Consider the following 14468-nt stretch of genomic DNA (forward strand, 5'->3'; position numbering starts at 1 on the left):
CCAGGGGCGGAGAGGGTCCACGGCCAAACCGCCGCTCAGAGCAGGTGCCGCGCAATGCCCGGGGACCCTTGTATATCCAGAGCCCTTTGAAAGCCGAGGACAGCCTTGGCCATCCCCAGCCAGTACACAGAGAGGGTAAAGTCCGCCTCACAGAGGCCGGGACTCGCGGACCCCACTCCCAGAACCCGCAGCCCCGGGCTGCACCCCGTCCGCCCTGGGGTGGCCTGGGCTCCTGCTGGAGCTTAGCACAGAGGGGTCTTAGGACGGGTCCTGCGCGTGTGCACGGCCAGCCTCCCATTGTGCGCAAGAGCCGTGCTGGGACTGGAGAGGGGGCGGCGGGGCTTCAGCAAGGACTGAGGAGCGGGCGCCGAGGGCCACCTGGGCAGTTTCGGGACCTGCCCCGCCGACCCCCGCAGTGAACCTGCTCCGATGCTGCTTCAGGGAGGGTGGGGCCGCAGGGGCCTCGGGAGGGCTTGCGTGACAGATCCTTTGTGTTTTGTCACCTCCACCTCCGCCGCACTTCCCAGCCCCACGGTCTCTGGAGCGCGGATTTCGGTACTGGAGGCGCTCTGGCGGCAAGCAGGTGAGCGCACAAGGAGCCAGGCAGCCACCGGGCGGCCGGAGAGGTTGCGGGCGCCCTGCCTGCCTGCCTGCCAGCGAGCCATCCTGCCGGCGGATTTAAGTGTTATTGATTTGCCCGTGTCTGCGTGGCTTTGCTTTTTCCCTGCTTTAATCTTCATCTTGGCCCGCACCCTGCCACCCAGAGCTCACCCGGCATCCAGGAAGCAAGCGGGTTGGCCCATGGGCTCTGGCTGCATTATTTTTTTAATAAGGAATGGGTGGAGACACTGGGGAGGAGGGAGTGAAAGGAAAAGCAGCAAAAAAAATTACCTCCCCTGGCTGCCCCACCAGCAGGCGGTCCTGACCCCTCTGCCCAGCCCTGGCCTCAAGGCCCGCAGCAGCCCAGGCACTGGGGGCTGAGAGAGGAAGGGAGGGGAAGAGGTCAGGGTTCAGTAAGAGTCGCAGGGTGACTCGGGGCCACATCTGCCGCTCCCAGGCCTCGGGCTGTCCATCTGTAAAGTGGGCTGGAGGGTTAAAGTCCCTAGTCCGCGACAGGACCAGCTCCCCCGCTTCTGGTCAGATGCATCTATTGGATAGTTCCCCTGCCACCTTGGATCCAGGGGTGTCAGTACCTACAGCACATCCCCTGATTACTCTCAGTGCACCTGGCACCTCCTAAGCATTTTCCGTGTTCTTATCCAGTTAATTTTCACAGCCCCGGGAGGTGAGGGCTGGTTATCCACATTTTCATTTTAGGGTGGAAGATCTGCAGCACAGAGAGATGTATCTTACCTGAAATCACACAGCCAGAAAGTCAGGGCAGTTCAGGTGGCAGCTCAGCCAGCTCCCCGAAGGTGCTGGCCTCTTGTTGCTCTGCATTTGGGCACAGGATGGCCCCGCACCGTCTGCTGGGGTGGGAATCCCACGGGTCAGCTAGGCTCAAAGGTTCACGCTGACCTGCAGCCGTGGTCCTGTGGTGCCCCTTCCATGGGCGGTGTGGCTGAGAAGTGTTTCTGAGAAGAGGGCACCTTCCTCCGGTCCCAACCTCTGTCTCCCTGCGCCCCTCCAGTGGCTTCTCCTCGGTGTTGGCTCTGGGCGCGAGCATCATCTGTAACAAGATCCCAGGCCTGGCTCCCAGACAGCGGGCGATCTGCCAGAGCCGGCCGGACGCCATCATCGTGATAGGAGAAGGCTCGCAAATGGGCCTGGACGAGTGTCAGTTTCAGTTCCGAAACGGCCGCTGGAACTGCTCTGCACTGGGCGAGCGCACGGTCTTCGGGAAGGAGCTCAAAGTGGGTAAGTGTTCCCCAGACACCCCAAGAGGGGCCTGGCAGGCTTTGGGGAGGCCAGCGTACCCTCAGGAATCCTCTAAACCATTCACCTGCCCCCTGCACAAATGCTCCTCAGTACAGGACAATGGTGGTGCCAGGACTTGGACTCAGGTCTCCCCGTGGCCGCCGGGACTCTGGTTTGAAGCCACATCACCCCAGCCACTTAGGGCCAAAATTGCAAACCAGCAACAGCAGCCCAAAGGCTCATGGGCTGACAAGGCTGTTTTAAACAGAATCCCCATTTTAAAATGATCTGTTTCATGTAAAAATATAAATTTCCAGCTTCTTTGGAAAAATCAACAGATCTACTGAGAGCTGACAGGTGCTCCCTGGCCTGCTTGGAGCTGAGAACCCAGCTTCCTGTGTGCAGGTGAAGCAGGGGCAGCCCCTTCCCCGCCACAGTCCGCACCACTCCCTGCTGTACCCGGTGTGGCTTGCACAGCGCGGTGATGTGGTGCACCCGAGCCTGGGAGCTTCTGACTTTGCAGCCCCTGTGTTTTAGGAATGGCACATGCAGACAGGCAGGCACGCATGCACACAGCAGAGACACACCGAGAGCTGAGCTGCACATTCGAGCTCTGAGGAATTTCTGCCGGGAGAGGGGTAGAGAAACATGCTGGTCTCTGGGAGGCCCTGCTCAGTGGTGGAAGGCCATGCGGTGTGTCTGGACTTGCGGTCCAAGACTGCAGCGGGCTCACTTCCACCCAAACTTCGCTGCAGGACAGGTCAGCTTCGGGCTGGGGGCTCAGCCTTCCAGCTCCGCTGCTCCAGAGCCACTGGGAGCCACTGCCAACACATCGGGGTGGGGGGTTGAAAAGTCCTGCCCCCACTCCTGCCACCTGCTCCCCCTCAAGTCACATTGCTGACACCCCTGGGCTGCCAGGCCGCCACATCCCCATCTCCCTGCAGCCTCTGGCCATTTGAAGACCTTTCTGCTACTAGCAGGCAGCAGATCCTTTTTAAATGGAAATCAGGTCATGCCATCACCCTGCCTAAACCCTTTGGAGGCTCCGTCCCAGCAGAATGAAGTCCCAGCTGCTCCTCTGGCCACTGCTGACCTCTGCCCCCATCTCCCCATCGTCCCGGTCCCTTGCTCACTCAGCCTCATCCTCTGCCCCAGACAGCACACAGGCTCCTGCCTTGGGGCCTTAGCTCCTTTGTGCCCTCCGTGGCCGCAGGCCCTGTCCCTGGTAAGCCTCACTCCTTCCCAGCTTCTCCCTCAAGGGTCTCCTGAGCCCTCCTCGCCTGTCGCCAATCTGCCAACTCCTGCTCAAATCTCCTGTTCCTGGGCTCAGACGTCACTTTACAAGTCTTGAGTTTGCAGGGGTTCAGATGAGGAAACTGAGGCTCAGAAGGGACTTGCTCAAAGTCAGAGAGAGTGGCAGGTCTCCCAAGACTGGGTTCATTGCGGTGCCGCTTGCAAGCTGGGAATGGGAGCAGCCAGTGCATGGGCCACAGGGCTGCGGCACTGGGCCATGGAGCAGACAGTGGGCCCCGGACTGCAGAGCCAACCCCTCTCAGGCCGAGGAGGAGGGGCCCCACCAGTCCACCGCAGGGGTGAGCAGGGGCCTGTAGCCAGGGCAGGCAGAAGTGACCTCGGGATTCAAGCCCCTGGAGGAGCCCAGGAGACCATGATGCTCAGGTGCCTGGAGAGGCCTGGGGATGGAGTCCGGCTCTCTGTGGGCTCAGCCTCAGGAGGCTGAACCTCTAGGTGGCAGGAACTGTTTGAGGATTTGGGTAAAGGCGTGGCTGCCGCAGTACAGGTCAAACTGTGTGAAATGGCACCTATTCAATGCCCACTGACCGCCCACACAGCAGCGACTCCTTGTGAGATTCAGTCTGATAGGAAACTGGGACAGTTCACTAAAGGGTGGGTACAAATTTGATTCACTCACCAGCCTGCTCATGCGCTCACCACTATTTACTGTGCCCAGGCGGTGGCTGCAGGCTCTCTTCCAGGGTGTGTGGCCCAGGAAGGCCTCTGGATTTAGGAGGGAGGGAACTGGGATGAGGCTGGGGGAGCAGCGTGCAGGCCGAGGGAATGGGCCTGCGGAGGATGCGAGGGGATGCAGTACACTGGGGAGGGAGCAGCAGAGGTGCAGGGAGCCAGGAGCTGACCCTGTGGCACTGTCAGACCAGCAGCAGTCTGGACCTCCCTTTATGTGACAGAAGAGCCGCCGCCCCGAGGGGAGAGGGCTAGGGAGTGACAGATTAGCAACACCGCTCTGGCTACTGGGAAATGGCAGTGACATTAGGACCCCAGCAGTCTGAGGAGCCCTTTCCCCTCTGGTGTTTGGTTTTCTCACTTGTAAGCGAGTATCCTGTTTGAAGGCAAGGTGCTCAATTCGAAGGTTCCCTGGCTTCTGGTCTGTGCTTTCACCTTTCTGGGGTTGTCTGTTCTGGGAGCACCCAGCTAATTAGGGCTGCCTTGTATGGCAAGGATCAGGGCTAAAGTCATTGACTCTTGGAGCTGTCACTCGGCCCTTGAAAAATCTGCCCAGAAACCCCATCCCACGCATCTGCTCACATCCCATTGGCCAGAACTCAGTCACATGGCCGGCTACATTTAACTGCAAGGGAAGCTGGGAAATGTAGTATTCAGAGCAGGGGTGAGCCCACATGAGGCTTTGAGACTGCGGAGAAAGAAGCAAATGGAGGGCCGGGGATTTATCTCAGCGGTTCGGTGGCCTGCCTTGCAAGCCTAAGGACCGGAGTTCAATCCCCGGTACCAAAAAAAAAAAAAAAAAAAAAAAAAAAAAAAAAAAAAAAAAAAAAAAAAAAAAAAAAAAAAAAAAAAAAAAAAAAAAAAAAAAAAAAAAAAGAAGCAAATGGATGTAAGGAGAGCAGCACACCCAACACAGGCTCTCTGAGACCTGAAGGCTCCCTCTCATCCCTACCTTCCCCTCCACTCTCCTGCTCAGCTCCGTCTCCACCTCCTGGTTTTCCCATATAGATCACAGGAGAAGGTGATAGGAAGAGACACCGTGGACAGAAGAAACTGAAACCCAGTTTGAGCTGCCCCAGGGTGGAAAGGGGCGTTTACTATGCAGAGGGAACCTGAAAGCCAGAGGGTGGTGTTGGCTTTCAGAATGGCACGAACCTGTGGTAGTGCTGCCCTCCAGTGACCCCAGAGCCACCTCCTGGGGCAGCAAGATCTCTGTTGCAGCCCAGTCAGCAGGACAGGGCCTGGGCCTTTCTCTGGTGCTCGGTCGAGTTGGACCAGTCCTCGGGCTTGACCTTCGGTCGTGTGTCCTTCCCAAATCAACCACAATGGCTGAGGGCAGCCGACTTTGTTGTCCAAGCCTGGGAACTCCACCCAGACTTGCTCTCAGGGCAGAGGACTTTTCATCTGTATCCCACACTGCTCGGGCTGTAACAAAGTACCAAGACTGGGCCCTAAACAACAGACATTTATCCCCACACTTCCAGAGACTGGAGGTCCAAGACCAAGGTGCCGGCATGGCTGGTTTCTCCTGAGGCTTCTCACAGAGCTGTTTCGTCATTGTGTCCTCACTTCGTCTTTCCTTTGTGTGTTTGCTTCTGGAGTCTCTTTTTGTCCCATCACATGGGATTAAGGCCATCCTAATGGCTGTATATCCTGAATCTGGGCTTCCCCTTCTCTTGCTGGTTTATCTTTAACTTGGCATCTGCTTATATCACCCACAAGAAAATCATTTCATCTTCATCGAGTTCAGTTGTGATTGTGCAGGGTTCTACACCCACTGTCCAGTAGGCTACTGCTGCTGCTATTGCATGGCCCTGCCCAATGCAAGATGGGCCAGGACTCTGCATCCTTGCCCAGCTAAATGGGTGGAACACACCAATAAAAAATCACACTGGCCTCTTGGATTGCATTTCCCTGAGAACTAAAGGGGTTGAAAGCTCTTCCTCTATCAACTTCTCCCTGAGCTGCCTGTTCTTGTCTTTTGCCCATTTCTCTGTTGAGCTCTGGGTTTCCATCACACACGGCCAATGTGGTTGTCCTGGGTCATGGTACAGGAGAGCCAGGGCTGGGCCAGGCAGTCTCTATGCATCATTCCCTTCTGCGATGCCTCTTCCAGTAAGACAGTCCTTTCCAACAGATCACCTCACACTGTCCTCATCACCCCTGAAAGGAGTGACATCCATCTCCATGCCAATCTCAAGTGAGGCTAAGGGTGACCAAAGTCGTGAGGCTGTTTCGTGGCAGGGCTGAAGTGGGTACAAACTCCCTGTCACCGGAGGGACCCTTCTGTGTGTGCACCTGCAGGATCTGAGATTCCCTCCTCTGCCGTGTATTTGAGAACCTCCCATCGGGTTGCTGGGTTGTGTGGCAGCCAGGCGAGCTTTGGAACAAAGTTGCAGGCCAGGTCCCCATCCCACCCCATCTTCCCTTTGCTCAGGACCCCGTGCATCTGCCCATCTGTAGCCAGGAGCATCACACAGTGCTCGGTGATGCTGACAGGTGGTGGCAGTGTTGCATGACATAGTACATAAGACCCTGGCACCCAGTGGGTTGGGGCAATCGGAGGGTGGCCCTTTCCCTTCCAGGAGGCCTGTGTGCCCATCTCTCATGAGCAGCAGCTCAAGGAACTGGGGTCATGTGCTCTTGAGTTGACTCTTGGTGGGGTAGAAGCTGCTGGTCAGATTACTGAACTGACCTAAGCTTGTTAGACGGACTCCAGATGTATCCCCAAAGCCATCCACTTTTCCCTGCTGCCTGCCCTGACTCGTCCCTGGTACTGTGAGGATGACCTTCCCTTTCTGGTACTGGGCAGGCCTCTGCTCACGGGTCACCTCCTCCAGGAAGCCTTCTTTGACCTCCTCACCTGAAACAGCACCTCCACAGGTCATCCCATGCTGGTGCCTTTCCAGTGCTGGCCATTTGGGAAAGTGATTTCGCTTATTTATGCAAGAGTGAGTCCAACATTCGTCCTCTTCTCCGGCTGCACAGAGCCCTGATCTGTCCACTGGTCATCTGCTCTCTGGTCCCTCAGGTCTAGCACATGGTAGATACTCATGGAGCAGTGATGAGCCCCTTCCGCCCTGTGCCCCCACATTGCCTTGAGTCCAGGAGGACGGAGCTGCTCTTGTTTCTGAGCTCCAGGGCTAGGAGCCCCTCACACACCGCAAGGCCTCCGTTTTCTGTCCTGAGCATGAATGTTTGCATTTCTGTCCCGAGATACAAATGACCAAACATTCATTCCCAGACGTTTCCATTCAGAGCTGTGCTAGCCCAATGCCCAGTGCACATCCAAGTCTTTCAAGACTGATTTGATGGACTGTTTTGCCAGCTCTGTCTTCCACCTCTGCCTTGGCGTCCCGTGGGAGGAAGGTGTGGATTACACTGAGCCCTCACTCCAGCCCAATCCCCACATCTTTGCCCATGTTAGAGAAGAGGCTCCTTGGAGCCTCCCACACTGACATGCATGGTGAAATCTATTGAGATCAGCATTACCCTCAAAAGTCCTGTCTGTCCTCTGTAAAACTCAGAATCTCAGCTCTTCCATACACATACAGTAAAACATTTATGTAAACGTTGCTGTGTGGCTGCAGAGTACATATCCAAAACGGAAGCCCTAGGATTCACATTTTCTCCCTGGGTGCATTTGGTTAAATCTGAGGAAGTCGCATGCTAATGGGCTAAGACCCCGCCCACACCTGCAGGCACACCTGCCAGCTCCCTTTTCTGTTCCGTGGGTTGTTCTAGAATCTCTGCGTATGGGACACATGGGTCAGGCTTGGGACCCCTGCCTCTTTACAAGGACAGACAGAAAGGATGGACCAGTGGACTGCGGGGGCCCCTGGGAAGGGGTGGCAGGAAGGGCCTGGCAGTGTGACCTCCGCAAGGACCCTGGGCACCCAGAGACATCTGAACACACAGGACCGGAGGGTGGTAGGGAGGAAGGGTGGGGAGAGGCTGTGGCATAAGGTGGGGACTGAGCTCTGCTGCAGGCTTTGCTCGGGAGGGGAGCCGTCCAGGGGATTTAATCAAGGGGAGACAGGATGTAGGCCGATAATCAAATTCCTTGCACGCATAGAAACTTGCTGTCTCCAGCATTATCACCAAAATGGAAATGGTGATTTCCCGGTGTGTGTCCCTGGGGATGCTATACCCTTTTCCACTTACTCGTGGACTCCTGTTTGGTACTCTCCCGCCGCCGGGATTTTTCCAGGGATGGGCACATATGACCCAGGACTCAGCCCCTGGAGTCCACCCTGCTACTCTACCAAGTGGAAAACTCTGGTGCAGCGGTGGGCTTCTGCTCCATCCAGGGTGTCGCCGCATCTGTGCTGGACTATCGCTCGCCGTGACCCTGGGGGCCGGGACCCTCGCCTGAAGATCCACTAAGTGCCCAGAACACCTCCATCTTCTTACCCACATGCAGTGAGCTCTCAGGGAAGCCCTCACCAGTGTGGAAGGTGGACTGAGGGGTGGCCAGCTCTCCTTTCTCCCTCCCTGAACAATGCACCATCTTGCCCAAGCAAAAGACCTATTCTCTGCTCCGTTCTCGCTTAGAACGCAGCTAACAAAGGACTTTTTGTCTCGTTTGCGTTTTTTTCTTTGCAAGCCTCAGTTCATCCTGGGTTTTAGCTCTCCTGACGCTATTCTTTGAGATGAGCCTTTTGTTACAGTGTTCTCTCTCCAGCTTTCCTGTGGTAGACAGTCTCTCTCTCTCTCTCTCTCTCTCTCTCTCTCTCTCTCTCTCTCTCTCTCACACACACACACACACACACACACACACCCGCACACGTGCATTCACTCAACTGTGGGAGCCTCACAGATCAATAATCCAGGTGCCCATACCTATGGGGAGAGAATCATATTTCAAGTCACTGCAAACTGTGGATGGATAACGTAATGGATCACAAACAGAGGGAGGGGATATCAGCAAGGTCCCCCTTGGTGGACACAGTGCTAAACAGTGACATGTCTCATCCTAGTTGCTGTCTACTAAGCCTCCCCAGGTATGGGCTAAGCCTGCTGTGGGCACTGCTTTCTTTGATCCTGCCACGATCTTGCCAGCAGGTAGATACCTCATTCCCATCTGACAAATGAAGAAACTAAGGCCTTGCTTGAGAGGCAGCTTAACTCACCCAAGGTCCAGCCACCCTGGGACGTGGAGTCAGGCTGTAAGCCCAGGGTTGGAGGCCACCGGCACCTGCTTGAACCCACCTGGCTCCATTCACAGCCCCTCCCTCACCGGGAAGGTGGATAGGAAGGGCATTTCATGGTGGAGCAGACGTCGACCATGGTGAGAGGCAGCCATGCGCCCCGGCCTTGGAGGGGGGAAGAAAGATCTGTAGGGCTGGACAGGGCCTGGGGACTGGCACACTCTGTCCCCGAGTTCCTGTCTCTGGGGCTGTCACCTCACCAGGCTCAGCCCAGACAAATGCCCCTGTGCCCCCAGATCTTCCAGTTGTACCTCGAGAGGCTCCCTCTGGACGTGGATGGCCACGTGTGGCCTTTTGAACCCACACGGCCAGGGAACTGCCCTGGCACGGGGCTGGCATGGGTAACCTTTTTCCATCTGTATATTTTCCAAATCATCACATATTTCAGCCTGTGTCACCACTGATTGCTTGCTCTCTGACCCACTGGCTTTAAATAGCAAATGAGAAAAAAACACAACACAATGCACTGTGGTTTCCAGTAAGATACCGTAAATATGCCCAGATAATATTCCAGTGTGAGCCATTTTCAGGGCGGTGGAGCGGAATCTTTCAGGCAGGCTTGGACATCGTTCGTTTCCTCTGTCCCCACTGGGATCATCATGGAGCTGGAACACAGGGCGTCGGCTGGGCCCCACTTTTGCCTCCGTGATAACACGTGCCACTCTTTAGCTGCCACCTTCTGGGGCGCTGGATTCGGAGGTCTTGTGGGGTCCTCAGAGTAGCTTGGCAGTGAGCCTGGAGTGCCATTTCACAGATGGGTTGGCAGAGGCTCAGGGAGGCGGAGGAGAGGGCATGCTCAGGATGGAGAGGAGGGACTGACAAGCTCCCTCTTACCCAGCTCTGAGCTGCCGTCACCCAGGTGTCTCACTGGGCAGTGCCCCAAGCTTCTACATGAAACTTGACCCGGGCAGGCGGTGGGCTGGGAGTTGAGGAAGGCGTGGTTGTGGGGAGGGCAAGGATGCCACCCCGCAGCTTGAGACCCTGAGTCCAGTCCTGGTCCTCCTGAGTCACTGCGGAAACTGTCACTCCAGGAGGGGCCCCTTGTCATCTGTCCTCTGGATCGGTCCTCTGACTCGGAGGATAGCAGGGGCCTCTGCCCAGGCAGGATGGCAGGAACGCAGGGCCCACTGCTCCCCACATCCAGAGCCTGGCTTTGTCTCCGGCCCCCTGCCTCACCTGTCCACTGCAGGTCACACCTCTCGGGGCCACTGTCCCTGCCACCCCGCTGTGGCAGAGTTCCGGTGTGCTTTCCCAATCTCCAACACAGTAGGAGCTGAGAGAAGGGACGGGTCATGTGCTTGGTCCCTAAGGTGGGGGAATCTTCCTCTGTGCCCGGGAGGGGGAGGGAGGCAGCCATTCCTGGGGGTACACAGCACCCTCAGAGCCCAGAGTCCCTCACCAGCCTGTGGGAGGATCTGGGAAAGAATGTGGGCAGGAAATTGGTGGGACTGGAAGGGGCTCCAGGACCTTGGGGCAGGCAGGTAAGAGCAGGTCAGACTCCGACCTGGGCTGTCCCACTTGAGTCCTTGCAGGCCGTGGCACATTTCTGGCGTCAGTATGAACATCTGCAAAGTGGAGACCGTAACAGTCCAACCTCATAGTGTGGCAGGGGCCAAGAGGGGCCAGCTGGGAGCAGTGTGGGTGGTCAGGCCCGGGGCGTCTCTGAGTAGGCCGAGACCCCTGTGCCTCAGGTTGGCACCCTAGCTCTGCCCAGGAATCACCTGACTTCTCTGAGCCTTGGTTTCCCCTCCCCATCTGCCTGGTGAAGGACGGGCTGGATGGAGTCAACTATGCCTGTACCCCCACAGGCAGGTCTTAGGGTCTCGGGTTCCTGTCCACTCCCTCTCCACTGTACACTGCACTCTCAGCTCAGCCAGCCGTCCTGCTTGGCAGGGCCCAGCTAGTCCTTTCTCGGTGAGCTAGAACTGGGCACCGAACACCACTTCTGGACAAGAGTGGGCACCGTCCCCCGAAGGACCCCTTCCGACTCCAGCCATGGGCTTCCAGATGCAGAGACGGCCAACAACAGAGCTGCTGCCCCGCATGGGCCCTGAACACCAGGTCGGGTGGGTTCTAAATGGGGAGCATCAGTGAGTCACTTTCCCCCCCAAGAGCCCATTTCCCCAGATGCGAAGTTGTGGAGAGCAGTGTCCACCACTGGGGGTGCGACAGGCCTCAGTGCAGAGCCCACTGTGAGCCTGGCCTCCAGTAGGTGCTCAGTGAACGTTCCTTCCTCTCTATCCTGTCCCTCCCACACTCCTGAGCCCTCTCGTCCTCTGGCCAGCAGCTGGCACCGGGTGGGGGCTGGGAGGAGAGGTTGGGGTTCATCTTGGGCTCCACACCAGCCTGGCTAGGCTGCTCTGAGCCTCAGTCCCCTCGCCGCACAGTGGGGCACTGTTATTAACTCCTCAAGGAGCTGTGTCCCTGAGGATAGAGAGCACCCTCTTCCGCACGGCTGTGCAGAGTCCAGAGAGTCAGGAGCGTAAGACCGAAAGGGTTCATGGGTTGTACCAACTGTGTCAATCACCGCTGCTTATTTCAACACCTCCTGTGTGGCAGGTGCCATCTCCTTCTCCCTAGGGTTGGACTTATTTACAGATGGGGAAACAGGCTCAGCAAAGTTCATGACTTGCCCAAGGTCCCCCAGTTCCAGAAGCAGGGTTGACATGGGAACTCAGGTCCGTGTCGTCCTTTTGTCCCTCACTCGTGGTGGAGGTGGGTGAGCAAGGCAGCGTGGCTCCCGTCCCCTGTGCACCTGCAGTGGTCTGAGCAGGCGGGCACAGCCTGGGCACTTCTGGAACACTTCCTCTTGCCTGCCTGGTGCTCACCCTCCCCTTCTCCCAGGCCTGTGACGCTAGTTCCTGCCGTGTGTCCACGTCACAGAGAGAGCGACAGCGTCTCAAAGAGGCGCGCAGGCCAGGTCAGTCACATCGCCCAGTGGCAGCAGTGGGTCCAGACAGCCCCTGTCTAAAGTCGGTGGACAAAGCCAGTGTCCCTTCCATACCTGGGCCCCTGGGGGCTCTGAAGCCAGGAGTGACTTCCCGCTTCGCTCAGCAAGCAGGTGCTGTGGGGAAGATCCATGTGACAGAGAGGGGAGGCCCGGGGCCCTGGGAGCCCACCTGGAATTCAGAGCAGTGCGACCGGGGTGTGCTGGGGACAGGGGTGGTGACCTGCGGAGTAGTGGAGGGGGTGTGTGCAAAGCTGAGACTGAAGCCTGGAAGACAGACAGGTCTCAGGCCTGGGGTCCCTGCCCTCCTCCGCTCTGCACCGTGGAGTCCTAAAATCCCCGGAGTGAGACACTCCTCGGTCTCTATGGGGGCCTAGGTCCGATCAGGGTGCAGCTCGGCTCGGCCGCCTGCCAGCTGGGTGCCCTGGACAGGGCAGCCCTTTCTCCTGGCTTCAGTTTCTTCCTCTGTAAATGAGGAGACATGAAGACCTGTCTTTGCCTTCAGCCTCCTCTCTTACGAGGAGGAGCAGCTATCAGTGGCCTCCACACAGTGCCACAGCTGGGGTTTGGGGCCGGGTTCTAAGTGCTTAGCTACTGGGCATTTGTTGGCACCACCCCCAGGGTTTGTCCTCTGGAGTATGAACGGGTGCCCAGGGCAGGTGGGCGCATTCTCCTGGCCCCTCCTGGGGTCTGTGCACCCCAGCAGCATGCAGGGGGATGGGCTTGAGCTTTCAGTGTGGGCCAAGGTAGGAACAGGGCCACAGGTCCCCGCGGCCCATGAACTCCCACCCTCACGCCCCCCTCTGCTGAGCCGCACCCCTTGCTTGTCACTGAGCCAGCTAGGGTGGGTGCAGGCCTTTGCTGGGTGTCCCTGCCCGGGGACCCTGGCCATCAAGTGCTCCTTCTTTTTTTTTTTTTTGTTTTTTTGGTACCGGGAATTGAACTCGGGTCCTTGCACTTGCGAGGCAGCCCACCGAACCGCTGAGCTACATCCCGGCCCAAGTCCTCTTTCTTTTCCAGCTTCAGCAGAGCTCAAGACCTGGCTGCTGTGCCCTGCACCCTTCACACCAGCCCCCCTTTGCAGAGCCCTGCAGTGTGAGGAGGCCCATTCCACTCTGACCCACGAGGCTGTCTCTTCCATCTTCACAGGGCTGTGACAGGGGCCTGCGTCCTCCTGTGAGCCCGGCTGAGTCTGCCTTCTTGATTTCACACGACAAAGCATTCCTGGGTTGTCAGCAGAGCGGGGTTCACCCTGTGCGGGCACCACGGTGTCCTCAGCCATCTGTCCCCGCCCTGCCGGGCACGTGCTCCCCACAGCTGCTCTCTCATGCAGACCGAGGAAAGGAAACCGGCAGAGCTGGGGCTGGGGAGGTGCCCAAATCACACCCTTTGCGAGTCCCAGAGGTCAAGGATCCACTGAGGAGCCTCGCTCCTGGGAGCCCCGTGTGGGGCCGTTCGTCGAGGCTGTCACCAGGCATGTCCCCTCTCTTACCCTCTCCGGGGCTCCCGGGGCACAGTAAGGAGCAGAGCTGGCACGGGACCTCAGTGTCCTGCACCCCAGAGGCCCTGTGTTAGCAGGGATGGAGCACTGGAGAAGAGCCGGCCCCGGGGCAGGGGAGCTGTCTGCGTCAGAGGGCAGTATTTGGGGGCTTGTGCCTCAGCAGCCCGGTGAGGCGGGTGGAGAGAGAATATACCGGCCTCAGATGCCAAGCGGCAGCCGCCTCCCCCTCGTCCCTGGTGCCCTCCTCCTCCCTCTCTCTTCAGTATCCCTTAAAGCCTCTCCACCCCAGCACCCAGAAACACTTTCTCCAGGCCCTGCTGGCCTGCCCGGCTGCGCCGGCCGTCGGCATCTGCTCCTGGCTCAGGCCTCTTCCCGGGCCTCCCCTGCGACACCCCGGCAGTGCCTGGACGGTCCCCACGCTGCGGTGCAGGTGCTGCTCGCAGACCATTTCTGTGGAGCGGGCGACGCTGGCCCTAGGAGGGCGGGGGACGTGGCAGTGAGGGCCGTGGGCACCAGAGCAGGGGGACCGCAGGAGGCGCAAGGATGAAGCCTCCTGTTCTCTGCCGCCCCAAGAGCGAGGGAGGGACTCAGCTCAGAGCTCTGGCCAGCGGCTCCGCCCCGCCCAGGCGCCTTCCCAGGGACAGGCGGCCACGAGACCCCCCGCAGAACCTCTCCCTCTTCTGTCCCCTCAGGGAGCCGGGAGGCCGCCTTCACCTACGCCATCATCGCCGCAGGCGTGGCCCACGCCATCACCGCCGCCTGCACCCAGGGCAACCTGAGCGACTGCGGCTGCGACAAGGAGAAGCAAGGCCAGTACCACCGCGAGGAGGGCTGGAAGTGGGGCGGCTGCTCCGCCGACATCCGCTACGGCATCGGCTTCGCCAAGGTCTTTGTGGATGCGCGCGAGATCAAGCAGAACGCCCGGACTCTCATGAACTTGCACAATAACGAGGCGGGCCGCAAGGTAGGCAGC

General features: G+C 58.3%; 1 protein-coding gene across 1 annotated transcript in view; it reads left to right on the forward strand.

The window, feature by feature from the left end:
* Positions 1-14468, forward strand: part of Wnt7a (Wnt family member 7A) — a 41243-nt gene that overhangs the window by 2193 nt on the left and 24582 nt on the right. The window contains exons 2-3 of the mRNA XM_010617242.3: positions 1631-1857; positions 14188-14459. Coding sequence (XP_010615544.1) covers positions 1761-1857; positions 14188-14459 — 369 coding nt within the window. The 5' untranslated portion in view covers positions 1631-1760. The remainder of the gene's footprint in view (positions 1-1630; positions 1858-14187; positions 14460-14468) is intronic.

Source organism: Fukomys damarensis, unplaced genomic scaffold (assembly GCF_012274545.1).
Source record: "Fukomys damarensis isolate Sample0158 unplaced genomic scaffold, DMR_v1.0_HiC HiC_scaffold_37, whole genome shotgun sequence".
Lineage (NCBI taxonomy): Eukaryota > Metazoa > Chordata > Mammalia > Rodentia > Bathyergidae > Fukomys > Fukomys damarensis.